At 41.7% G+C, this 25,895-nt stretch overlaps 1 protein-coding gene across 1 annotated transcript in view; it reads left to right on the top strand.

Moving 5' to 3' along the window:
- The window catches only part of KIAA0586 (KIAA0586 ortholog), a 102,119-nt gene that overhangs the window by 48,512 nt on the left and 27,712 nt on the right, over window positions 1-25,895 (top strand). Inside the window, exons 24-30 of the mRNA XM_075282718.1 lie at window positions 2,442-2,658; window positions 3,257-3,492; window positions 5,064-5,140; window positions 7,146-7,280; window positions 7,546-7,729; window positions 9,916-10,055; window positions 13,078-13,165. Of these exons, the coding sequence (XP_075138819.1) occupies window positions 2,442-2,658; window positions 3,257-3,492; window positions 5,064-5,140; window positions 7,146-7,280; window positions 7,546-7,729; window positions 9,916-10,055; window positions 13,078-13,165 (1,077 nt within the window). The remainder of the gene's footprint in view (window positions 1-2,441; window positions 2,659-3,256; window positions 3,493-5,063; window positions 5,141-7,145; window positions 7,281-7,545; window positions 7,730-9,915; window positions 10,056-13,077; window positions 13,166-25,895) is intronic.

The following is a 25,895-nucleotide window of genomic DNA, read 5'->3' as shown; positions in this document are numbered from 1 at the left end:
TGTCTTTCACTTGTAGAAACTTCTACATGTAGATCTTGGAGTTCTTATTTCTTCTATAACCGTGCTGAATATTTTATCCAGTTGTTTCTTTGTTCTATTTGTTTTTGACAAGGATTGGTATAGGGATGTCATAAATGTCTCAGATACTCCTTTAAAGATAGCTACATCTTCTACTGCCAACTTTTAACAGAAATGTATCTAAGGGCTAGTTCACACGAGGCGCGGTATGGAGTATTTTGGTCCTGACTTTGACGCAGGAAGCCGCGTCAGAATAGGGCCAAAATGCACCTGCCACGACTGTCAGAAGCGCTTCCCGCTCCAGAGTAGGCCCAAATGAATGGGCCTAGTCCGGAGGGTGCTGCCATGAGGCAGACGCCGAGGCTGAATCAGCCGTGGAATCCGCCTGAAGAAAGGGCAGCTCGCTTCTTTTTTCCATGAGCGGGAACACACCACTCACAGAAAAAAGAAAACTAGCGGTCTGCATAGACCTCTATTGTGAGAGGGCGGACTCAGACGTGGATTCAGTGCCAAAATCCGCCCCCTCTTGCCCTGTGTGAACGAGCCCTAAGGGTATGTCCACACAAAATCTGCATTGTAAACTAAATGTTTCTCACTTGTAGAGATCACTACATGTAGGAAAGAAGTGAAATCTGCAACATAGACATGTTAACATTAATTTGCAGTTGAAATCTGCTTTGCAGGTCAATTTCTGTTGCAGATTTTTTTTTTAAAAGTTAGTTTTTATTTTGCAGTTTTCAATTAAAAACCAAAGATTAAGTATAAGTACAATTATATCTACGTGAAATCAATAAACGCAGTTAAAAATCCAGAATAGGTCAGTGTGTGTACCATACACACATCTTATACAGAAAATACAAATAAAACATTTGATAATCTCTCTGCGAGGTTCTAAATTGAAGAGGTCACTAGCACACACATACATCTCATGAATACCAAATGGACACTCAGTAATGTTTTTGTTATACCCTCTACCTCTTGCAAACCTATTTTCCTCTTCAATCCAGGGTTCACCTCCTAAAGCCTTCATACATCAAATACTAGTAGGTTTTACAATACATTACTCCCAAATCTAGTTTTTGCAGACACTTGCAGCTCATATACAGAATTTTGTAAACATGGATATAGAAGATCACCAGTTTTTGCCATAAAGTGGGAGGGTATCAATTGACCTCCATCCCATATTAATATTTCATGGGAACAAAAGATTAGAAATTTAAGGAAAATGTGTTTTTTTCCTGATATAACAATAACTGTAACACTCAAAAGACAAACCTGAGCCTAATGTGGATTTTTTTTTTAACTGGCAAAGAGATCCACCTTGCTTCCATCTCAAACATAATGACCCAGATTTATGTAATAATAATCATATTAATATACTTTATATATATATATATAGCACCAACATATTCTGCAGCACTGTACAATTTGTAGGGTTCAACTATAGACAAAAAGATACATTACAGAGAAATAGTCACTTCACACAATGGGTCTGAGGGCCCTGCTCGCAAGAGCTTACAATCTATGAGGTAGAGGGGGTGACACAAGAGGTAGCAGGGGTAGCATAGGAGGTAGCATTGCTTATATAGTGGTCAGACAATTTTGTAATAGAGGTGACTGTCATTACACAAACATAAAACTGTGTGAGTTGTCACCAGTTGTGTCCTTTAACATGCGGATGGTGCCTGGACGTATAAAGTAAACGGCATCATATCGTGGGGTAATGTGGGAGTGGAAACAGAGAAGGGTTCATTTTAGGGATTCTAGTTACAGTACGGAAGGGCTTACATTAGGAATTGTGATAGGCCTGTCTAGAAAGATGTGTCTTTAGTCTGTACTTGAAGCTGTAGAAATTGGGAGTTCATCTGATTGTCTGGGATAGAGCATTCCAGAGAAGCGGTGCAACTCGGGAGAAGTCTTGTATACGAGCGTGGGAGGGTCTGATAATAGAGGATGTAAGTGTTAGGTCATTGAGTGAACGGAGAGCACGGGTTGGGCGGTAGACAGAGATGATGGAGGAAATGTATGGAGGTGCGGCATTATGGAGAGCCTTGTGGATGAGGGTGATAACTTTATATTTTATTCTATAATGAATAGGCAGCCAGTGTAGTGACTGGCACAGACCAGAGGCATCGCTGTAGCGTCTAGACTGATGGATGAGCCTGGCCGCTGCATTCAGAATAGATTGTAGAGGGGAGAGTTTAGTAAGGGGAAGACCGATTAGTAAGGAGTTACAGTAGTCAAGGCGAGACTGAATCAGAGAGACAATAAGTGTCTTTAATGTATCTCTGGTAAGGAAAGGGAAATTGCAGTTCTGCAGGCAGAGTATTTGTAGAAGTATCCCTGATCTTTACATTATATGTAATATAAATTAATGTCTATATTTTAATTGATTTAAATTGTGGTTTAATACTCCTTTTTAGAGCAAGTGATTCCTGTAACCCAGGTAGTTACTCCCACAATGACACCAGCAGCATCTCCACCCAGAGTGAATACTCCCACACCTCTTATGTCAGAAGATAATGAAGAACCATCTTCTATAAGGAGCCCTCTTCCCAATGCATGGAACAATACAGATCTGCCATTGGAAGAAGAAAACCCTCACTCTCATAAAGAGGCTATTCAATACAAAGATGCTGTGTAAGTAAACTGTATACGCTGGACTGTGGCATCACCGCGGGATATCAGACTATTAGACTCCGTCGGAATGCAGGGATCAAACCACAACTTTGTGTAGGATTTATAAAAGCCATACATTTTATTAATGTAATATTTTCAATCATCTTGCTGTACACTTGAGCCACTGTCCACAGGGGGGCTTGCAGACATGCTTGTTCACTTTACGTAAATCGCCGTCTTATGAAACTGAGCACAGAACAAATTTATTTGACACTTGATGTATGCTCACACTCACTAGAGCGTACAGTCATGAGGATGTTGCTTGGTTGGATTTTAATCCTTTTCCTGTTTTCTGTAAGGAAAGACTGTTGTCCATTAAGCCATTTTACAATATAATCTAGATTAAGCTTCACCCAGCTATAAAGATCTATGGTAAAGTGTTTGCTAAAATATCTAGGCCATCCTCTAACCTGTTTTAGTGTTGGATTGCTGCACTACACCACAAAGTGCTCAACTTTTCAATTACCTGCTATTATTTATTCTTCCATACATATTATACAAACTTCTTTTCATCCATGTTTCTGCATACATGTCTTCTCTACATCATGTCTTTCTTTAGTGTCATGACCGTGGCTGAGGAAGAAGAACCAAACACCTTGATCACAATTCCTGAACCACAGAAACCAATTGTCATTTTGCCCAAACAAGAAATATTGTCTCCTGTGCGTTCTGCATCAAGCTCCTCAACGTCCACTGAGGAGAGCAGCGTGACCATCACGGAGTCAGACACTACGGACAAACCGCTCTCAGAAGGAGAGGTCTTGTACAGCAACGGGCAGATAATTATCCCTAGAGGTAAATCCCACAATATCATACAGCCATTGTTTTTCCCATGGTAATTTTATTTGCAGGAAGTAGACTTGTATTAGTGAAAAGTTATAAAAGGTTGTAATATACTTTGTGCTTTAATTTGCCACAAGTGAAGGAGAACACTCTTACTTATGTAGAGGCTGTAAAGCTGCACAAATCTAGTCCAGTTCTCAGAGAAGGGAATACAATTGTGTCTAAACTAGACAATGTCCTGTGATCTAAATAAATCGGGAGCTGCTGGTACTTTGCTAGAATATATCAGTTTGGTGTCCATGCTGTTTAGTTTGGGGTACATTCACATCCGTAGTGTTTAATCCAGTTATCTGTTCCATCATAGGAATGGATTGATCAATAGAGATCAATCCATCAAAGGATATAAAACAACGGATTCCAAGAGGCCCTTTTGACTATTATGGGGGTCTGTCTGTCAGGTTGCTTTCTCCCTGATATTGCCTGACGAAAAAGTCTTGCTTGCAGGACGTTTTTGTTTGCAGTATTAGGTGGACTGTGCGCTGGAGGCTCTGAATGGGAACCCTTAAAGCAGATGTGAATGTAGCCTTACAGTGGATTGTCTAGAATGAATACAATTGCATCCACTTCTCATGTTAGAGTAGATATAGCTTTTATATAATGTGCGACCTCTGAATGTATATATGAGTGTTTTCCATATGAGCTGTGAAAGCTCCCAGTGCATACATCAAACTTATCCATAGGCCTACATTCACCCGACAGAGTCTACTAGTGTCTGTTTGGGCTCTGTCGGGCAGGTATATATGTTTATGTCAGTATACCTATGGAATATGGCAACAGACTGCATTATTACATACAAAGGCACTCAGTAAATATTTGCTTCTTTTTTAACATGTAAACCTATAGGTGACACATGCCACTGTATCCTATCACCACATAGTTCTGATGGACACGGCAAAACACAGTGATAAGAATCTGCACAGACTGCAGTGGGAATGATGCCTGAACCTTAACAATAGTTTAACTGTTCGCACACTTGGTTGTATTTCTGCCAACATTTGGGTCATGGTAATTTGCCAGTTGCAACATGACCTTATCTACTATCAGTAGGTGTGATGTATAAGATTGACAGCTTATGTCCCACTACCCATAAGAGTAAGGACCCACTATACAGAGGTTGTCCTGAGGTGACTAGTGGGATTATACCACTATTGTAGCTGCTGTTGAGAAGTATAGATCAGTGTATAATACTTGGATGAGAAGGCCATGTTTTTTGGGTTTTATTTTAATATGTTTATGTCACACTACACCTTGCCGTATAGATTCACAGTTCCTGATATATATACTGCTAAGCAGAATGAACCACTGAGCCAGAATCTGTCGAAAATTCTAAAATGCTATTTGGACTGTAAGCGGTGGGAACCGAGCTCACATGTTTCATTAATCGTTAGTTAGCTGATATATTATGTAACTGTGCTTTGTAGCTGTAATATTTTCCAGAACATCTTATGATTTGCATTATATGTTATGTTTTATTTTTTCAAAATATCAGTTTGAAAAATTAAATTGTGTGCTTTTTGTTCTAGCCTTGGCAGCATGTGGACTGGCCTATCCAAACTTGACGGAAAGTTTATCCAGCACTCTTAAAGACGCTAATGACATGGTAATGAGTCATATGATTATATTATATTTCATTCAGTGAAGGTTGAACATTTGGTCAAAAGTGTACTGATTTTCAGAAATCTGTTCCCTGTAGATTATGGAACTTTCTTTTCTCATGTTCCAAATGCTATAGGTTCTGTCCTGAGAGATGTGGCTAAAATCTACTTCCTAGGTTCTGCTGCAGCCAGAAATGCAGAGATGCTTTAACCATAGGACCATAGGGCAAACAGGTCCCTCTGGTAGTGGGACCCCCTTAGCAGACCCAGGTCAAGTGTTCTAGTTCCCCATTGTGGGTGCTGTTCCCGGTGGCGGTTACTCATTTCAACTGTGTCTGTCCTTAAGACACAGAGATTAAATACAATGGTGTAGCATTGAGCCTTCAGGTTATGATGCCTGTTGCATCCACAGACATCATTAGAGTCAAAACCTGCAGGCAGCGCCATGAGAATGGTGTATCATTTTTTTTTTTATTTGTAAAACATACTGGTGACTAAGGGGTAGGTGGCCTTCGGTGAGGTCTATTTTAGGGGACATTAAATTATGTGGGGATGGGGTCCCACTTAGGAATGTTTTGAATGGTACCCACTACTCTATGCAAAACTGTCCTGCAGAAATGTACATAGTTTTGGACAGTTGGAAATATGTTTCTACTTTTTCAAAGTGGTTATCCAGTTCTTTTCTTTTTTTTTTTTTTTTTTTTTTTTTCTTGATGACCTATTTTAGGATATGTCATCAGTAAGAGATAAATGGGGGTCCTAAATCTGCAGCCCCCCACTGATCAGCTATTAAAGCTGAGCACCGTGACCCATTTAAGGTGTTTGTCATGCGCTGTTTGTTTCATAGTGGATGTGCAATATAATTATAAGCTTGTCCCATTTGGTTCTATTGGACAAGGTTGGCAGCTAAAAAGATCCTTGAAAGAGAAATCTGATCACTATATGGAAATCTGTACACTGTCTATGACTTGCATGTCATCAGCAATAACACAAGCAGCTATTTAGAAGTAGATAGACTCTCCTTACACTCTTTTCTGTAGTGCGGATGCAAGAAACTGCAGAAGCACGGCCACACAGCCGGACAAGAATGGGACGTCTTCTGAGCTTTGCGACCCGGACTGTGTGTGGGATAAAAGAAATGAATGAGTCAGTGTACTATCCGGGAAAACCGACATAGCACACTGAATTCGCACATGGTCATGTACAAGGGGTCTTACTGTGTTTCCTGCCTTGAGTATCCTGTTTTTTAAAGATCATCCCTAGTAACATAGAGGGTACATCAAACTAGCAAGAAGGGAGACACCTAGAGGCAGGAACTTGGCACTTTTTTCAGGCAGAAAACAGCAACCTTTTAAAATAAAGTACATAATATTTTGGTCCAGAATCACATGCTCTATAAAATTAGATTAAGTTGGCTGAAAAGTTAGTGACCATTCAATAATTTTGGTAGATCTCAGGAAGTCCTGAGCGCCATAATTGAAATCTACACCAGCTAAGGGCTGGCATAATTTTTTAGCTGTAAATTACACTAGTTTCCTGGTGTGAGTTATAGTTAATCTGAGATGCTGATGTGTCCCCAGACTCCTTTTGATCTCCGACCTATAGAAAAGGGACAAAGTGGCGCATATTTCCCCCAAATTGGGGATATTGACCAAAGATTTGCAACTTCCATGCCATTTTTCTGGTGTAGATCCTTTAGTGAATTCTCCCCGGTGTGGATTTGCAGTCTGGACCACAGGTTAGTGTCCTTAGCATGTGGATACAATTTTCAGCGTGCACGACCCATGTGGACATACCTTAAGAGAGACCGTTGTGGTTGCGCTGAGACATCTTGACCATTATATCTGCTGGATGAGTCTGCCAGCTGAGTATGGAGACCTGCTAATAATAGGCACATTAGCCATTTTCTCTGTAGCCCTCTGTTTTCTGTAGCTAAATTCAATAGTCATTCCATTTTAAATGCTGAATTGAAAAGAGCCCACTACTACTAACAGCAAGACTCTTCTCCAGGAACTCGATCCTCCCAGTGAAGGGCAGGTATTGGACAGGCCTCCTAGAGGTGCACATCATGACTTCGTCCGGTCGCTCTTGGCCAAATTGAATCAGGATTCAGTTGCACGGCAAGAAGTATTCTACCAGCCTGAGGTAACTTTTCCTTCTTCACCGTGGCATGCCGCAGGTTAATAAGACTATGCAAGTTGATAGTTGCAGAGCTTTGTGAGTATGTATGGCTTTCTTCATGGGGGTCATGAGTTAGCCCATTTACGCCCATTTTATTAGTATTTATAATGGCTGCTTGTTTATGTGCCTATAAGGTCTCATTGCATCATTGCCGTGGATATTTACAGATCACTTTTATTGTCTTTCCAGAAGTGTTTATTTACATGGCCATTTATTGTCTTTTCTTTAGAGCTCTGGGGATGAGAACAGCATGGGGGAAATCAGTGAAGGTCAGAGGCCATGTCTGACACCAGCAGCCAAGCAGATCCTAGTGGGACCTTCTGCTCTTATGGATAGAGTCCGCACTACAGGTCAAACTGCTGGACATCTAAGGATACATCCATCATCCCATGGAGCACAAATAAATATACCAGGTTATTTACTTTATTTTATTATTTTGCTTATATAAAGCCATATTCTGCAGCAGTATACAGAGACTGTCTGTGGTTACGTTATTCTGTGTCCCCAGTGGGACTCTCAGTCCAGTTTCTTTATCTTAGACACATACTGTATACTGTGGCCAATTTTGGAGGTAGTAAATCAGCATGTTGTTTCAATCATGGGAAGAATGTGGAAAGAAAAGTAGATGCATAGCCTGCTCATGGAATTAGAATTGGAGCTATTGTGTGTATTAGGGTATTCCTAAAATAACACTTCCTTCGTATATTGATATTTTCACATTTCTGGTCATATAGAAATGAAGTCTTTAGAATCCAATATTCTGGCTGCCAATATATAAAATAATGGCTACCTAAACTAAATGCAAATAAGTTACAGTCTTCTCGATTCCATGGAGCTTGAAAGGTTCTCAGAAAGTCTAAGGGTCCATTCACACGGAGGAAAATGGTGAGGCATTTGGTGTGGAATTTCAGCGCTGAAAAAAAGGCCTCCCATTGACTTCTATGGGTTCCTTCAAGCAGAAAAAGGAACCTATTAAAGTCAATGGGAGGCTTTTTTTCAGCGCTGAAATTCCACACCAAATTCCTCACCATTGTCCTCTGTGTGTATGGACCCTAATAAGTCCCTGCGCAGTCTCTACCTAACGTGAGACATTACCCCTTCTGACCCACTTTGAGACCTCTCACACAGCCAGCCAGTACCCTTCTCTGCACTGAGGCAAAAAACTTGTGGATGGGAACCTCTTCTTTTTGGAGTATTTATCCTGGCTTGGCTAATATTCCTAGATTATGCCCTTTACATTTATGTGAAAACCAGATATTAATCTATAGGGAGCAATCATCAAAAAGCAAATTCCTCCTTATTTGCATATTCCTTACCCAGAATTCTTAGCAGAGCATGTATGGACTAATAAGTCCCTGTTCCATCTCTCCGTAATGTGAGACGTTACCCCTTCTGACCTACTTAAGATAGTCATATACATTAGATGTTTTCAGACAAATCTACCGTTAGGACTGGCTGTGTTTATGGAACCGCCAAACTCTTCTTCAACAATTGCCTGATCCTTTGTGAGAGGGAAGGAAGCCGGTGCCAGACTCTATGCTGCAACGCATTTCCAGAAAACATTTCAGTACTCATGTGTTGTTTGGTTGAAGCAGGTTTGTCGATTTAAGGGGGTGTAAGTCGAGATAACTGTCATCCAAACAATTATTCACAAACAGATCATTGCCAGAAATAAAAGAACTTTTATTCTAAACAACAGAATTACTGAGTACAATGATAAAATATTTATTTCACCACCCATGACCGGCAGAATTATGGTGCCAAAATCTTGCAATGGGGAAAAATTATAGAAGGAAATGTATTTTAGGGAACTCTCCATAAGACCACATTGGTCTGGATATAGTCACATTGGATAGCCATGGTCCTATAGAAAGTTCTTTGATATATGCTTTGTCATATCATGTCATATCATAGGGTTTTGGTACCATAATCGTACCTGTCATTGGTGGTGTGATGATACAATAATACAATATGTTATCATTGTATTAATAAAAGTCAGTGATTTCAACAATTGTATGTGTATGGCTAGCATTAAGAGTCTTGGCCATACATAGCCAAATGTTGCAAGTACAAGTATTGACAAACATCTGCACTACTTGGGCTACCTGCGAGGAGACTTGGCCTGAAGAATGAGCATCTCTCTTCTTTTTTCCGGGAGCCAGAAGAAACGACTCCTGAGCGGCTCCCATTGATTTCAAAGGGAGCCGTCTTTTTGGTCAGGATTTTGAGGCGGTTACGGCCTCAACATCCTGACCAGAAATCTCGGTCTGAACATACTCTTAGAGCCAGTGTCTGTATTAAGCAGAAGGGAGAAGTATAAGAGCTTCCCTTATATTTCCCAGTCCTTTTGTAGTTGCTCTCTGCAGCAAAATCTGCAACAAAAAAGCTGCAACGTGGGGCCTTAGCCTATAGCTGGGTTGCAATCACTATAGCTATAGGAATTGGTAGCCATATTTGTTGTCACTTACCCTTGCAATTAGTAGTGTGAATAAATGGCTATTGACAGAAGAGGACGAGTCAAGGGTTTATATTTGATGATATTTCTCCCTTTATCTTAAATATGTATTCGTACACTAAAGAAAATATGTTCCCTCCACAGGAGTAAGCCAGGGAGACGCCGATAATATTAGTTCTGGGCCAATGAGTCTCGGTGATCTGGAATCTCAGCTTTTGCCTGCTTATTATCCACATGCCGAAGATTTGCACCAAATTCCAGCTGCGGCCAGAAACACCTCACAGGTGAAGACATGAATGCTTTGTTCTGTACTGCCTTTTTTTCTTCCTTCCACATGTGTTTTATATTTTGGTCTATTTCTACTTCTGGAACAAACAAGGGCCCTTCAGTACCTCACATTTTATAGCCTGTGCCAGAAAAGAAACCCTAATTATTCTACTTCACTCATAGAATATGAAAACAAATGTCTGTTTCTAGAATGACAAGTGGACTGCTTGTTGGGAAAGATTTCGATTTCGCCTTTTATTTATTTTTGCTTAAACTTACTTGAAACAGACAAAATAAGATGTGCCTATATATTGCGCTCATATATCAAAGGCAGACGTACTGCAGAGCCGTGAGCTGGGATCACAATTGAAGGCTCCTGCTGTGCCCCTATAAGTTGAGATTTTCTTGTTTTTTTTCAATCTCGATGAGATGTTATGTGGTGCAGGTACTCTTAAAGTACAAGTCCACCTTTAAACATGATTTGGCCTTAGGTCCAAAATTTGGCACTGATTAAAGGGGATACCCAGGACTTATAATATTAGATCATTGATATCTACTCATTGGGAGCCGGTGCAGTAAAAAATAAAGCAGAGGCTGCAGGTCTCACCAGAGAGCCATGGCCCCTCCAAATAGTAGATCTGTGGAAGTGCTAGAAGTCAAACCCTCTCCAATCTGATATAGATGATATGTCCTAAAGACAGGCAACATTAATTCATAATCCTTTACATAGCCATAGAATTTAGTAAGTGCTACATCCAAAGCTTACAATGGATAGATTTATATTATCTTTAGAGCTGCATTAAAGTGGTTCTCCCATTTCAGACACTTCTCCCTGTCCACATAATAGAGGTTAAGTGTCACATCACTGGGGGTCTGACTGTTGGGTCCCCCAATGGTCAGCAGAACTGAAGACTCCTGCATCCTCCCTATGAATAAAACACCAGTGTGCCTTAATGACTGGCGCTCTATGCACTGCTTTGGGTCTACCAGGACTGCCATTTGTGACATCCCCATAGCAGTGAACAGATCACCACTCACATAAGCACACTGGAGCTTCATTCACAGAAAGAATGCAGAGGGACTTTCAGTCCTCCATTCTCCAGATTACTGGGGAACCCAAAGGTCAGACCCCAGCGATGTGACACTTATCCCTTACCCTGTAGACAGGGGATAAGTTTCTGTAATGGGACAGCCACTTTTATTCATTGGTAGTATACATACATGATACAAAACAAGTACAAAAGACTAACTTGTAATGTAATTCAGGCTTGCCACCAGAAAAGTAATGGGATTTATTACTAAAGATTCTAAATATAATCTATAAAATATTTTTACAGGTAACCATACTCGCACTAACTTCCTAGATCCAGTACTAAACCAGATCTATTGCACCTTCTTATATCAGCATACAGACAGCTCTCTGCCATATGTCGGTGTTTGGTCTTGATGTTAGGCCGCACACACTGGCTGGAGGCCTTACCAATTATCAGCTCCTTGTGACTTTCTAAATTATATTTACATAGTCGCCAACTAAAGGTATAAATGCACATATAGTACAGTGCAATGTTGGAGTGGCCAGTAACTGGCAAGAAAAGCTCACTCAATAGGTTATTCATGGCACAGATGTGTCATGCCCACCAGGGGTGCTCATAGTAGCCAGTCTCTGCTTCAGTTAATAGATTACAGTCCTGAATGTGAGCTCCTTCCTGCAGTAACGTAGCCTACCTTCAAAAGGGTCTTCCCACAAACAACCCAAGATAGGCATCCATTGCTGGGACCCCCATGATCAACCAAGTATAGTGCTGGGGCTCAGTGGCTAGTACTAAGGCCTTGCAACGCTGGAGCCCTGAGTTGAAATCTAGCCAAGGACAACATCTACATGGAGTTTGTATGTTCTCCCCATCTTGCCATTTAAAAAAAAAAAAAATTATGTTGATTGTGAGCCCCATATAGGGATCACAATTTACATTTTTTCCCCTATTAATATGTCTTTGTTGAATGGGAAGAAATCCATGCAAACACGGGGAGAACATACAAACTCCTTGCAGATGTTGTTCCTGGTGGGATTCGAACCCAGGACTCCAGTGCTGCAAGGCTGCAGTGCTAACCACTGAGCCACCATGTTGCCCCAATCTTGGGACTATCTTAACAATATCTCTGTAAAGCGCTGTGGAATATGAGGAATTTAGGGCCCATTGACTTGTTCAGTGTATCATATGTACTTAGAACTAAGTGGGAACATAGTCTAACTACAGCAGTCATTTTACCATACACATCACATTAAGTAAGGACTGTGTCCAAACTTTTATTAGGAATCAAACAAAATCAGCAAGAATACATAAAATGAGTTCCACAATAGCCACGTACCCTATCACACAGACCCTCATTTTGGGGGCTACTTGCCACCTTCACCTGAATGTTAGCTTGCACATAATGATGGAGCATCCCAGCATTAAATACATAAATATATATCGAGTGCCACTTATTAGGAGACTCCCCCCGTTCTGGGACTCTGATGAGGCCTACCTCATTTCTAGGAGCCTTGTATACGTTCCACAAGAGTTAGCAAGTATGCATTTATAATAGTGGCAAGCATTATATGCTGCGTGCATTATATTTTCGTGCATGCCATTGGTCATGTTGTTTAAGCCTTTGCCCTGACCAATCTCTATGAAATATTACAGGATGTGAATCACAAGCTAAAATTAGTCACAGGGGCTAGTACTAGATTAGGACTTACCCTGCTCAATACATAAGGACCCCAGATGGTTTATTTTGAAGCAAAAGTGTGAAGTAAGGCTGAACTGACAGCAGAGCTTTCGTTACACTTACATCATCCTAAGAAAGCCTAGGTGTTTATAAGGAGACACATTTACGGCTGTTTTTAACCGTTCTGCTTCCAAGGTGCAGCTTCATGATTGTTTCTGGAAAGGAAGGTGTTACCAGCTGTCAGTTTACAGGAGCCAGCTCTGTGTGTTTTCCTTCTTTTTTAGTATCCCATTCTCAGTTGCTTTTTAACACTTTCTATAATTATCACAGGGTCCTGGAGAACCTCAAAGGGAGCACCAGCCAGTGCCTACCCGCTTCATACAAGTTGGCGTGAAGTCAAGCGATGATCCACAGCAAGGTAAATGTTTGTCTGAGTTTTAACAACCAGTGGTTTGGCAGAGGATGTTTTTCTATGCACATGCTAAGTATTCGGAGGCTGGTGTGAAAGTGCATTCTGCTGGGAGGTGTCAGACACCCCTATTGAAGGAATGTGGAAGGCAATTCAAGTGATAAATACTGCAGAGGGCCACAAGATGGCAGCACTGGTTTTGCAGTCTTAAAGACTGAGATCATTGAATGTGGTCAGTGGATATTGTTTGTGGTTTTTAAGAATATCTGTTAAAATTTTCATTTTGTATCCTAAAATTATAAAATGTGAAGTCACATTTTATAGGAATATGCAAAAAGAGAAAATGGTTGTAGCTTATAGATTTTTTTGTAGAATAAAGGAACACTCCTGTGAAATATCTAGGGAGGGACATAACACAGACATTGTCTCCTTGAATGTCTATGTAAAGCAACAGTACATCAGTCCCTGCACTAGTCATAACACAGTGTATAAGGTTCGCCCAGAATGGTCTTTTAAGATCAGTTTATCTGGTCATATGTTGCCCAGTTGTTCTTGTATGTAAGGGCTTTTCCAGGGTTATGATATTGATGATTAGGATAGGTTATCTGTATCCAATTCATGGGATCTGATTTCCCACACCCACGGCGATCAGCTGTTTGAAGAGGCTGCAACATTTGGAGGTGTGGACCTCATATGTCCAATGCTTAAATCTCCCTCTTCTGGCCAGAGAGGATTGATATGGCAAAGAGTAGCAGCTGCTCTGGAGGACTCAATGCAGCCATATTAGTCACCCAATTGTTTAACCACTTGCTGACTGCCTGACAGCTTTAAATGGAAGGCGAGTCAATGACCAACTTTGCAATAATGTTTTAAAATGCAGCCTTACAAAGATCAGTAGAGGTCAGGGCCAGCTGGACCACTCCCCAAATAGATATTGCAGTCCCAGCTTTCTTGATCAATGTATACACGGTGTTCAGTGAGTTTTGTGTAGGCAGATGAAGCAATGATATTTTCTCCTTTTGGAGTCTTAGGCTTAGTTCACATGTGCGTGTAATAGCATATTTTGGTCCTGATTTTGACGCGGGAAACCACGTCAAAATCGGGACCAAAATACACTTGCTGCAACTGTCACTCGCGGCTTACCGCTTAGGCTTACCGCCTAAAATGAATGGGCCCAGCCCGGAGGGTGCTGCTGCGAGGCGGACGCCGCATCTCAATGAGCCGCGGAATCCAACTGAAGAAAGGACAGCTTGATCGCGAGTGGTCTCCATAGACCACCATTGTGAGGGCGTGGATTATGACGTGGATTCCGCGCCATAATGCGCCCCCTCTGTGCTTGTGTGAACGGGCTCTTAAGGGAGCACAATGTATGAAATATAAAAAATAAAGACAAAACAAAAGGGAAAAAAAGATAAATGGGATTTTCCCTGGGATAGGTCATAAGTATCTGATTGTGGGGGTCTGACACCCATGTTTGGGTTAGCACTGCAGCCTCTTCACTGAATATAAACACAGCATACAGGCTGTGCTTGATAATGCAGCTTAAAGGGGCTCTATCATTTCTAGCTAAGCACGTCCTTGCATAGTCTTTAGAAAGGCTACTTCACACATACATTTTGCATGTAAACTGCCTCAGTAGTTTTTGAATAAGTCTGTTTTTATTCACATGCTAATCAGCTTCTCTGTGCACTCCGGAAGTGTCTGTGATCACAGTCTGCTCTATGTGTATGAGAACAGAGAGGCTGCTGTGCTGATGACTCTTCTCCCTGCTCTCATACACATAGAGAATAGCAGAGGGTGCACACAGACAAATCCAGAGTACACGGAGGAGGCTAATTAGCATATGAATAAAAAAAAACACTACTGAGGCAATTTACATACAAAAGGTACGTGTGAGATAGCCTTTCTAAATGCCTTTCTATATGCTTAGCTAAAAATGACTTTTCCCAATGATAGAGCCCTTTTAACCCCATTCAGTGCAATGGGACTGAGTGTCAGCTGTACCATGTGACCAATCTTTAAACTGATTTGGTGGAGTTCTATTTTCCAGACCCCCCACCATCACCAATCTAACATTGATGGCCTGTCCTAAGGATAGGCCAGCAATATTTTAGTCCTTGATAACATTTAACGCTAATTGTCAGTGTGACATTATTCTTTCCACTTGTACTGCTGAATGTAGGTTCAATTCCTGACTGTGTCAATTCCTAATATTGTTCTGTATGTACCAAGTTGTCAGAACAGTGTTGTGCTAGGACACAAAAGTTATTATTCCTAGCAGGTAATATTGCAATTGGAAGATCCGTAAACATACATCTGTGAAGTCCTCAAACAGCACTTGGGGTATCCCCAATGCTGCGAGCGAAATCTCCGGCACAAGCGTAAGCGGCCACAAAAAAATGTCCGTGGGCATGTGCAGTCGGCTCTGACTGTATTAGTCAGATAAACTGTGACAACCTTCTCACCGCAATAAGAGAGACGGTATAGGGAGGGATCCACATTCTTGGACTGTAACATCACACAGGTTTACTATAAACTATTTTACAATGATCAGAACAATTTGTCCCTAGGGATTTTCTCAGCTGATGTTTCTCAGACTAGAAGAATGTAGAAGAAATGCATCTGAGCATCTGAAAATAGTTATTGAACAGGACCTGACATTGATCTGGTACCATCAATGAGGTTTACATCCATCAGAAGCAATTGTGATGTCAACATCTGTGCACAAAGTATCATTCTGCCCCCTTATCCGATGTATTTTTGGGATGTATATGCAGGGCTCTACATGGAAATCACAGTAGCCCACTGAAAATTCAGACTTGGGCTCCTGACCAAAGAACAATTCTCATTTTGTAACTGCTGTCAACGCCATAGTAAATGACTAAGTACAGACACTAAGGCTAACCATACACATTAGCTGAATGCTCTGACAGCTGACCACTCTCTCATATAAACCCCCATGTCCTGAATGGGAAGAGGGGTGAAACCCACTACCAGTTACCTTTGTGGCTTATCTGCCCGAAAATAAAAGGATCAGGTGTGTTGATTGCAAAAAGGAAAAGGCCAAGCTCCAAAAGTCTCAAGACTTGGCTAGCCAGTATGCAGAACCACTGGATGTCACAACAATGGATACCAGAAAGGGTATATTGGCACATGCAGGGCTTAATGCCAACGTCAGTAGAAGTTCAGAAAGGGAGGGTAAGTTGTGTACCTGTTCTTAAGTTTGGTGACAAAATCAAAATCGGCAGGTGCCTGTGTACCATAAAAGCATTGGCAGTAAGTAGCCATGTGCCATCACGCCATGGGTCCATTTGCATGGTGCGCTATGCCACTGCACTACCTCTAGTCACCTAAAACTGCATTTTTTTTTATTTTTTTTTTATAGTTTTTGGTTCAAAGCAGAAGGAATCCAAATTTGTGAAACTTATAAAGAAAAAAAAACCTACTTGTGTGTTTACATAAAGTACAGATAAATTAACTAATACTCTATATACCTTATGTGACGGAGATTTTTAGAATCTGATAGTGCCCCTTTAAGGAAAATTCCTCCGAAATCTGCACAGACGTCTTATTTGCAGTGTATTTATTAATCTTTATTATTCCTTACATGACATTTATAAATCTACTTTATCATTAATAGAAAAATATTCTCATGTTGTGTAGACAAAGCGGAGACTTTGGTACAATTTATGTCTCATTTTGGGCTTTGTGGCACTCTAGAATCTTTTCTTCAGTTTATGCAGCTGTTTTCAGTGATTTAGTGCCGTATTATTTATGTGGTGGTGAAACCACAGAGACTGTGCCTAGAATAAAAGTTTTCTAGTATTTTTATACATTTGACCATTAGAATGTTTTCATGTGAGGCTCTATATGGGAACGGCCTGGACAGATCTCCCGTGATTGATGATGTGGATAAGCATATAATAGATTGTGTTTTCCTATTCCTGTCTACAAGGAAACTTGTGAATATACAAGTGTGACCAATTTATAATGAACTCTCCTGAACTGGAAGTTCTGCTTATATTGTAAGGCCTGAGCTCCAAAGAGTCACCAATTTATAGGGAAATCTTGAGCTTACCGATTGTGTTTTGCTGCAGTTTTTCTTACACTAGATTCACACCTGCGCCTGGGTTTCCGTTCTTCAGGTCCGCTTGGGAACTTGAAGAATGGAAACCTAACCTGCTTAAAATGCGGTTACCCGCGGACCCCATAGACTATAATAGTGTCTGCCGGGTTTCCGCCTGAAAATGCAGAGCGAAAAGTCCTACTTGCAGGACTTTTCGCTCCACGTTTTTTAAGAGGTTTCAGAAAAACCAAATGGAATACAGGCGCAGTTGTGAACCTTGCCTTACCTATATCTGGCTAACAAAGTGTCAGGTCTCCATGTTCTGCATTGTGAATGTCATCCAAGTCTCTGGCCACCCTTGCCACAGACACAGCTGATCTCTAATATGGGACACAAGCTCAGTTTATAGATAGGATTCAGACTGATACTTTATTTTCCATAATAAAATAGGTGGTCTGCCGTTTCGATGACATCCATGGCCATGACTACTAATGTAACAACAGTAGCAGCCTTAACCTATAAGAACTAGTTTATGAGATTGATCCTCTAACTGGATGCATGATTTAAAGAAGAGAGGTATAAAGTCTGGAAATCATGAGAAAAAACACAGTATGTGATGTGGCCATACCTAGGAGTTGCCCATCAAATCTATTTAGCATGGGGTCATGTGACAGTATCTTGTGATCGTTCTCATGGATAGTGACACCGCACATATGTCCAGCAATGCATTTCCCCTCTAGTCCCTATAGGATGTGCAGTAAACATTGGTGTAGATCAACCAACCTGCAGGCAGTGCAAGGAGTATAAAGGTATTCATGTGGTGTTCTTGAACCAAAATCTTCCCAACACTATAAAATGAGAATTAACAAGAGTTCAATGTACAAGGGGGACATGGACATGCCCTCAAACAACTAAGGTAGACATACGCCTTCAATCTCAATATGTTTGGCTGATGGCTGTTCCTCCAGACTTCCCACCCTATCTACACACATGCGTTCTATATGAGGAGAAGGAAGGAATCTGCTGCCAGATGGATCTAGCGGTGTCTTACCTCCCCTGAGAACAAAAAAAGATCAAGTATATAAAATTCAACATGCCAAATCCATCTTGGATTAAAGTTGGGACACCTTCATACAAATCAGATAGTTGGCCAGACAGTGATATTGGCAAGTGCGGCCGGTGCTAATCTAATGTAGATGGGGGGAAAACAGTCTTTAGTCTTTGTGGGTCACAAGCATTGAAAATTCCGCCTATCAGAATGTGAATTTCGGAAAAGTCAATCTGCAGTTTTTCTGGTTGAGAATTCTGTAAATTCACCTTTTGTTCTTTGTGGTTAAAGAGCACTTTATTTTTCCCAAAGACTTGTGTACAGAAACCATTCCACGCTCCATTTGAGGGAAAGCATACATATCTATCGGCAGCGGAACACGCGAAGCCTTTCACTGTAGGAAACGGTGCAAGCGATTGACAGGAAGCATTAACTCTGAGATGTGAGCCATTTCTTCATAGGTACCTGCAACAATTAGGAATAATGAGCGGTGCTTGTCGTACACTTGGCCATGTGGAACAGAAATGGCTCTGTCTTATTTTTACCCAGTGGTGATTACTTTAATGCCTTCCCCGCTGTAAGGAGTTGGCTCGGTATTGCACAGTCTGGACAGAGTCGGTGAAATAAGACATTCTTCTTCCTGGCTGTACGCTTGAGCAGCTTATTGTCTCAAATCTATGATTTCCCACTGAGCGGTGCTGGAATAAAGTCAACAGGGCCCGGTCAGGCTAACTTTTCACATTTCTAGCAGAGGTCATTGAGAAGTGAGGACCCTTGAAGAGCCAGGCTGGGCTGTCTCGGAGCTCAGTCTGGGGTCTAGCCCGCAGCACAGCCAGAGTGTGCAGGTCAGTACGCCACAACCGCTCCTCTACAATTAATCCTTCATCCTCAGATTCTGACAAGTGGAAATCATTGGTTTGGCTTCACAAGCTTTTGTCGCTTTATGCTGAACAAGTCTCCTGCGGCATTCAAGAAAAGAACAGCTACACAAAAGGCAAAGCTGCTTATGTAGCATCCATCAGGAATCTGGAAAATGGCGTTTTTTCATTAACTCTTTGGGTAATTTCCCTAGCCAGCTATAACTCACAGAGAAGACTGTAATACTGGCTGGGACCCATACAAACAAGTATTGATGACAATAGTAAAGTACAGCATCCTAATCTATGTACTTCCAGTGGGTAGAAGCACCTACCTGCTGAATGCACTGGCAAGGAACATTTAGTTTTTCGAGTAAAACGATCACACATTTTCGCACAAGTGGACAAGATTTAGTGCAAGTGGCCATCCTCCACAGCCTCACAGAATCTAGCACTGATCTATGCCCCCAGATTTAGTAAATTCCCCCATAGAGCCTGGTCACCGGTTCTGTTTGTCTAGTTCACACGGTGACCGGATTTTGTCCAGCCTTGCCATGAAGCGGTGCCAGGCAGTTAAGTCCACACTCCGTCTCCCTGGTCTCCTGCAGCAGATTAGTGTTATGCACATCCTATCTGCCAACAAAAAAATTAGGGCGCTGCAGTGTTAAAGGGGGTCACCTGAATACAGGGTACACCTAAATAAAACACCTTTTCCTGATTCCTGCTGGTTGCCTCCATAGCCCTTTCCTGATATGGTAATGAGCTGTTTGATGTGTCTCACCTTTGTTCACATTGCACCAAAGAAGTATGCTTTCCAGCACCCAGTCCATACTGCCAAGGCTATCAGTCATAGCAGGGAGGTAGCTCTTAAATGCCATGAGAGCAATGGTGACATCTGTGTTGCCCCAAACAGCACTAAAGGGAAAAGCTAATAAGTCAATCATGGAGGCAGCATAAAAAAAGTGTTTTATTCAAGTGCACCCCAACTGTACGACTGCTTATAGTGGAATAGGAACTGTTCTGGTTACAGACTCCCTTTAAGGGATTATAAGCCATTCTTTTACTTAGACAGCAACTTCAAGATGGCTTCCTTGCAGAATGGAGGAATGCTTCATCTTGTAGACCACTAAGCCCGGACAGTAGCACCAGTAATGCATCTGCAACCTGTCCAGATTTCTGAGCTGGTAAAAGTAATGGCCGGCATCCTGTTCTGCTGCTGTAGTGAACATTCATTGGGGACAATACCTCCATGATACAACATGTGATGATGCATGCCATGATTTTTTTTTGTAACACCATGGCCTTGGTTTGCAGTATGACTGGGGTACTCTTGGATTTTGTATATTCGGCCAGCTCTAAAATTGGTCTTGAAGGGATAGGCTTAGAATATAAAATATATATGCCTTCTCTGTATCGTGCTGTCGAAATTGTATGTGCTATATAACGAATAGAAAGCAATAGATAACATACACATATATACGCACACACACACTCAACCAACAAGCTAATAGCAGACTATTCAAAACTTTGTTGTGGTCTATTACGCGTGTGCCATATGAACTTTTTGTATGGTTTTTGCACAGCTTGTGTGCGACACTGACTAATTTGCTCCATGCTTTCTGTGTTTTTTGGGAAGAGACAGAGTGTGGGTTCTGCTGGCCCGGCTCCCACAACATATCCCTGAATGGGAGCAGATGGTAATGAAGAGCTTGTGACCAATTTCCGCTATCGTTTTGCATAGATTCCCATTTAATGAAGGAAAATAACATGTTGTTGTCGACTCGCTTGGCAGATCTCTACCCACCGTTCAAGTACTTTGCTTCATAATTTGTTCTCTTTTTAAAATTAAAGCTTTTCCGAGTGGGTTTAAAGTGTTATCTGCAAAAGGTGATGCAGCAAAATATGTTATGAAATGTAAGCAACGGTGAAAAGAAGGAAAAACTGGTCGCAGGGTGTTACAGGATCGTAAAAAAAAAAATCTTCCTGGCTTACTGCGCAGAAATCTTGCAGAGGACCCAGGTGACCATTTATTTAAAGAAACCTGCAATGGTGATCAAGTGATGGCCATAGGTTCAGCTTCTCTGACCCTGGTGGTCAACAATTATCAGGGAACCTGCACCTAGCTATACACTGGAATCCATGGATGTCCAAGGACCTCCAGAACAGCACTGTGTTCTGGTTATGAAATCCAGGAACCACCCCCTTCCATGATGACATCTTTATGCCCTAATAGGATTTGTCTCAAGACAAACCTTTTAATGTTTTCCTGATCGCTTCTATTTTTATTGAAAATGTGAAGCTTAAATCTTACCCAGCACCAAGGGAGGGTTCTGCTGCAGATAGATGGCTCACAGCTAAGGTTTGTGGGTAATGTGTTGTTGTATTGAGTATTGATGTGATGTGAATAAATTACTCTGATGAGATACAAAACTTACTGAGTTCTGCAGATGCTTCTGTTTGACTCGGTCTCACTGGGCTCCTTTTCCCATTTTAATAGACTAGTCTTGTGAGCTGTAATCTAATGTTTCAGTGAAAAAGCAGTCTGGGAGAATAAGACAGATTTAGCAGATATTTCAGAATGAATGTCAGATTTCTGGGTGTCTCTGCCACTCCCCCCCCCCCCCCTCCTTCCTCACTTCCCAACCCATACACCTTTCCCTGTCTCTCAAGCTATCCTGCCCTTCCCTATGTATTCAGCCAAACCCCGGCCCATAGTATATACTTACCCTTCACGTGTATTCCTGTGAGACTGTCCTTCCTCATTACAGAGGGAGGAGCCGTCTCGCTGGAAGAAACCATGGATGGCAAGTATAATGAAGGGAGGGGAGGGGGAGTAGTTCCGGAAATGGGGAACAGGTTGTCACCGGATAATCAGAAAATGTCAAAATGTCCCTGGGGCGATCATATGAGTAAATATGGGTAAATGTACATTTTTTTCATTAATAATAATGTTATTTAGAAAGTAGGAGGGTGTTTAGATTAGTGTAGGGATTTCAAAGTATCTCAGACAACCCCTTTAATATTAATTGAATATCATTAAAATATGTAATTCCGTATGAATATACCCCTAAGGGTCACAGTTGCACCGCAGTCAAAAAATGTATTGTAAATCCACATGAATCTGCAGGCTTTTGCAGTGTCTGCTTATGTCAATGCAGTTTTACTTGCAAAATTGCACCACTATTCTTAAGCCATTAGCATGGCCACTGTTGTCTTCTCCTTGCTGTGATGGCTGTGAAGCCGACTGGCTGGACTCCTTTCTCACCTGCACTGACACAAACATTTGCAACCCCTATAGGAATGTTTGCAGGTAAATCCTTTCTAGAAGAATTTTTTGACAAATTTCCATTTCTAGCCGATATAAGCTAACTCTTCACATATAAACAACTCAGGGTATGTAACAATGAGTTGAGCTGTCCAGTAGATGGGCAACTACAGAACATCACTGACTTGAAAGCATGCCTTGTCTTCTCCATATCCCGCCCTGACTTGTAAGCTGATTTTTTTTCTCCTTCTCCAATACTGATTTTTAAGTGACAATTATTTCTTCTGTAAACTTTGTATTTTTAACCTCTTCTCATCCTATGACCTATTGGGTAGGTGCCTGTTAGCATGATGCAAAGTATTATTACATCATGAAGATGGTGTTGGCCCTTAAGTTGATATAATAATACATTGTATTGAGCACCTGACCCTGACGTAATGGTACATCATATGGTGGGAAACAGTTCATGTGAGATCACTAGCATACTGATTCTCAAAAATGAATCTTTCAGTGCATATAAAGTTGGCCATACACATAACATACACTCACCGGCCACTTTATTAGGTACACCATGCTAGTAACGGGTTGGACCCCCTTTTGCCTTCAGAACTGCCTCAATTCTTCGTGGCATAGATTCAACAAGGTGCTGGAAGCATTCCTCAGAGATTTTGGTCCATATTGACATGATGGCATCACACAGTTGCCGCAGATTTGTCGGCTGCACATCCATGATGCGAATCTCCCGTTCCACCACATCCCAAAGATGCTCTATTGGATTGAGAGGTAGTGACTGTGGAGGCCATTGGAGTACAGTGAACTCATTGTCATGTTCAAGAAACCAGTCTGAGATGATTCCAGCTTTATGACATGGCGCATTATCCTGCTGAAAGTAGCCATCAGATGTTGGGTACATTGTGGTCATAAAGGGATGGACATGGTCAGCAACAATACTCAGATAGGCTTTGGCGTTGCAACGATGCTCAATTGGTACCAAGGGGCCCAAAGAGTGCCAAGAAAATATTCCCCACACCATGACACCACCACCACCAGCCTGAACCGTTGATACAAGGCAGGATGGATCCATGCTTTCATGTTGTTGACGCCAAATTCTGACCCTACCATCCGAATGTCGCAGCAGAAATCGAGACTCATCAGACCAGGCAACGTTTTTCCAATCTTCAATTGTCCAATTTCGATGAGCTTGTGCAAATTGTAGCCTCAGTTTCCTGTTCTTAGCTGAAAGGAGTGGCACCCGGTGTGGTCTTCTGCTGCTGTAGCCCATCTGCCTCAAAGTTCGACGTACTGTGCGTTCAGAGATGCTCTTCTGGCTACCTTGGTTGTAACGGGTGGCTATTTGAGTCACTGTTGCCTTTCTATCAGCTCGAACCAGACTGGCCATTCTCCTCTGACCTCTGGCATCAACAACGCATTTCCGCCCACAGAACTGCCTCTCACTGGATGTTTTTTCTTTTTCGGACCATTCTCTGTAAACCCTAGAGATGGTTGTGCGTGAAAATCCCAGTAGATCAGCAGTTTCTGAAATACTCAGACCAGCCCTTCTGGCACCAACAACCATGCCACGTTCAAAGGCACTCAAATCACCTTTCTTCCCCATACTGATGCTCGGTTTGAACTGCAGGAGATTGTCTTGACCATGTCTACATGCCTAAATGCACTGAGTTGCCGCCATGTGATTGGCTGATTAGAAATTAAGTGTTAACGAGCAGTTGGACAGGTGTACCTAATAAAGTGGCCGGTGAGTGTATATGTCAGCCAAAGCAAGACCAGCTAACCATCTAACGTCTAGAAAGACCTCTCAACTCTCCTAATATGGCAGAAGTTGGGACAGATGACGACTGGGCTATTCGGATTTAGTTACCTCTCTAGCTGCAGCTTTTTCTCGCCTCTCCCCATTCTGAGATCTAACATCTACAGTATAATCGATTTTAGCTCTTTGTTTTTAGAGACTATTCTGGAGGACTTAGTTTTCTGTATAACTATACATATATCTATCTATCTATCTATCTATCAGAAATCTGTCTATTATAGAGACTATTGTGGGGGAATTCATACGTGTACAATTGGAAATCCATCTTTTATAGTCAGCCAAAGACATTCCAGTAAATCAGTCAGATCACAACAGTCTGACACCCGCTGATCAGAAATGAATGCCATACCTTGGAGAAACACCAAGAGTGTCTCTGCTATAAACAAGCCCTTTAAGTTAATGTAAGGGCATAACCGTAAAGGCCACACGTGAGGTATGTGTTGTACATTTACCTCTCAGATTCGGTACTAAATTTGTGACAAATATGCAATACATGTTTTAGCTCATAAATCACAGCTTTTTCCCAGATAATATGGATAGAAGGGCAGTGTGTGTAAGTACGCTGGGGGTATATAATGGAAGTCTGGGGCAGCACCAAGCTAAAACCAAAAAAAGGAACAACCCTTAGATTGTAAGCTGGGAATTACTTTGTTCCATAATTTTTGACCAATACGCTCATGTGCCATTGTACACTGACACGCCTATCAAATGTGATGAAGACTCTGATTCTGATGGAAAATGTTGAGCTCTGTGAAAGGGGTTCAGTTATTCAATGTTGCCATTTAAAGGATTCTCCGGGGATCTATAGAGTATATACATAGGTATAGTTACAGGCCACTAGACATAATATAATATACACTCTACAATTGTGATCCTGGGGGTGAGCTTTCGGCTGTAGGAGAACACAATTTTTTTTTTACTTATGTTTTAACAATACATGTAGGAGCCTTACATGGTTCTTTGTATATACTCCCCATTCATGTAGATGAAAGAAACAAATCCCTTGTTATGGCTGTGCTTATACCTCCTGATATATTTAGATCTACAAGGTGGTGTCTGTATGGTGCTGAGTTATTATATTATGACTTTACTTTAAAAATGGACATGAACCAGTTGTAAAGGAAATGTCCACTTTTAACCATGTTAACACAATAACAATTTGCACTCATTTTAGCGCCCAAGTCTAATAGACTGTAGAAAGTGTTTCTATGTTAAGGTAGTAGTGGGCCGCTGTGCATGTGTGGCAGTTGTAGGGTGGTAGTGGGCCGCTGTGCATGTGTAGCAGTTGTAGGGTGGTAGTGGGCCGCTGTGCATGTGTAGCAGTTGTAGGGTGATAGTGGGCCGCTGTGCATGTGTAGTAGTTGTAGGGTGGTAGTGGGCCGCTGTGCATGTGTAGCAGTTGTAGGGTGGTAGTGGGCCGCTGTGCATGTGTAGCAGTTGTAGGGTGGTAGTGGGCCGCTGTGCATGTGTAGCAGTTGTAGGGTGGTAGTGGGCCGCTGTGCATGTGTAGCAGTTGTAGGGTGATAGTGGGCCGCTGTGCATGTGTAGTAGTTGTAGGGTGGTAGTGGGCCGCTGTGCATGTGTAGCAGTTGTAGGGTGGTAGTGGGCCACTGTGCATGTGTAGCAGTTGTAGGGTGGTAGTGGGCCGCTGTGCATGTGTAGCAGTTGTAGGGTG

This window comes from Leptodactylus fuscus, chromosome 7, assembly GCF_031893055.1.
Source record: "Leptodactylus fuscus isolate aLepFus1 chromosome 7, aLepFus1.hap2, whole genome shotgun sequence".
In the NCBI taxonomy this organism is placed as follows: domain Eukaryota; kingdom Metazoa; phylum Chordata; class Amphibia; order Anura; family Leptodactylidae; genus Leptodactylus; species Leptodactylus fuscus.
This window is presented reverse-complemented; position numbering and strand designations above follow the sequence as displayed.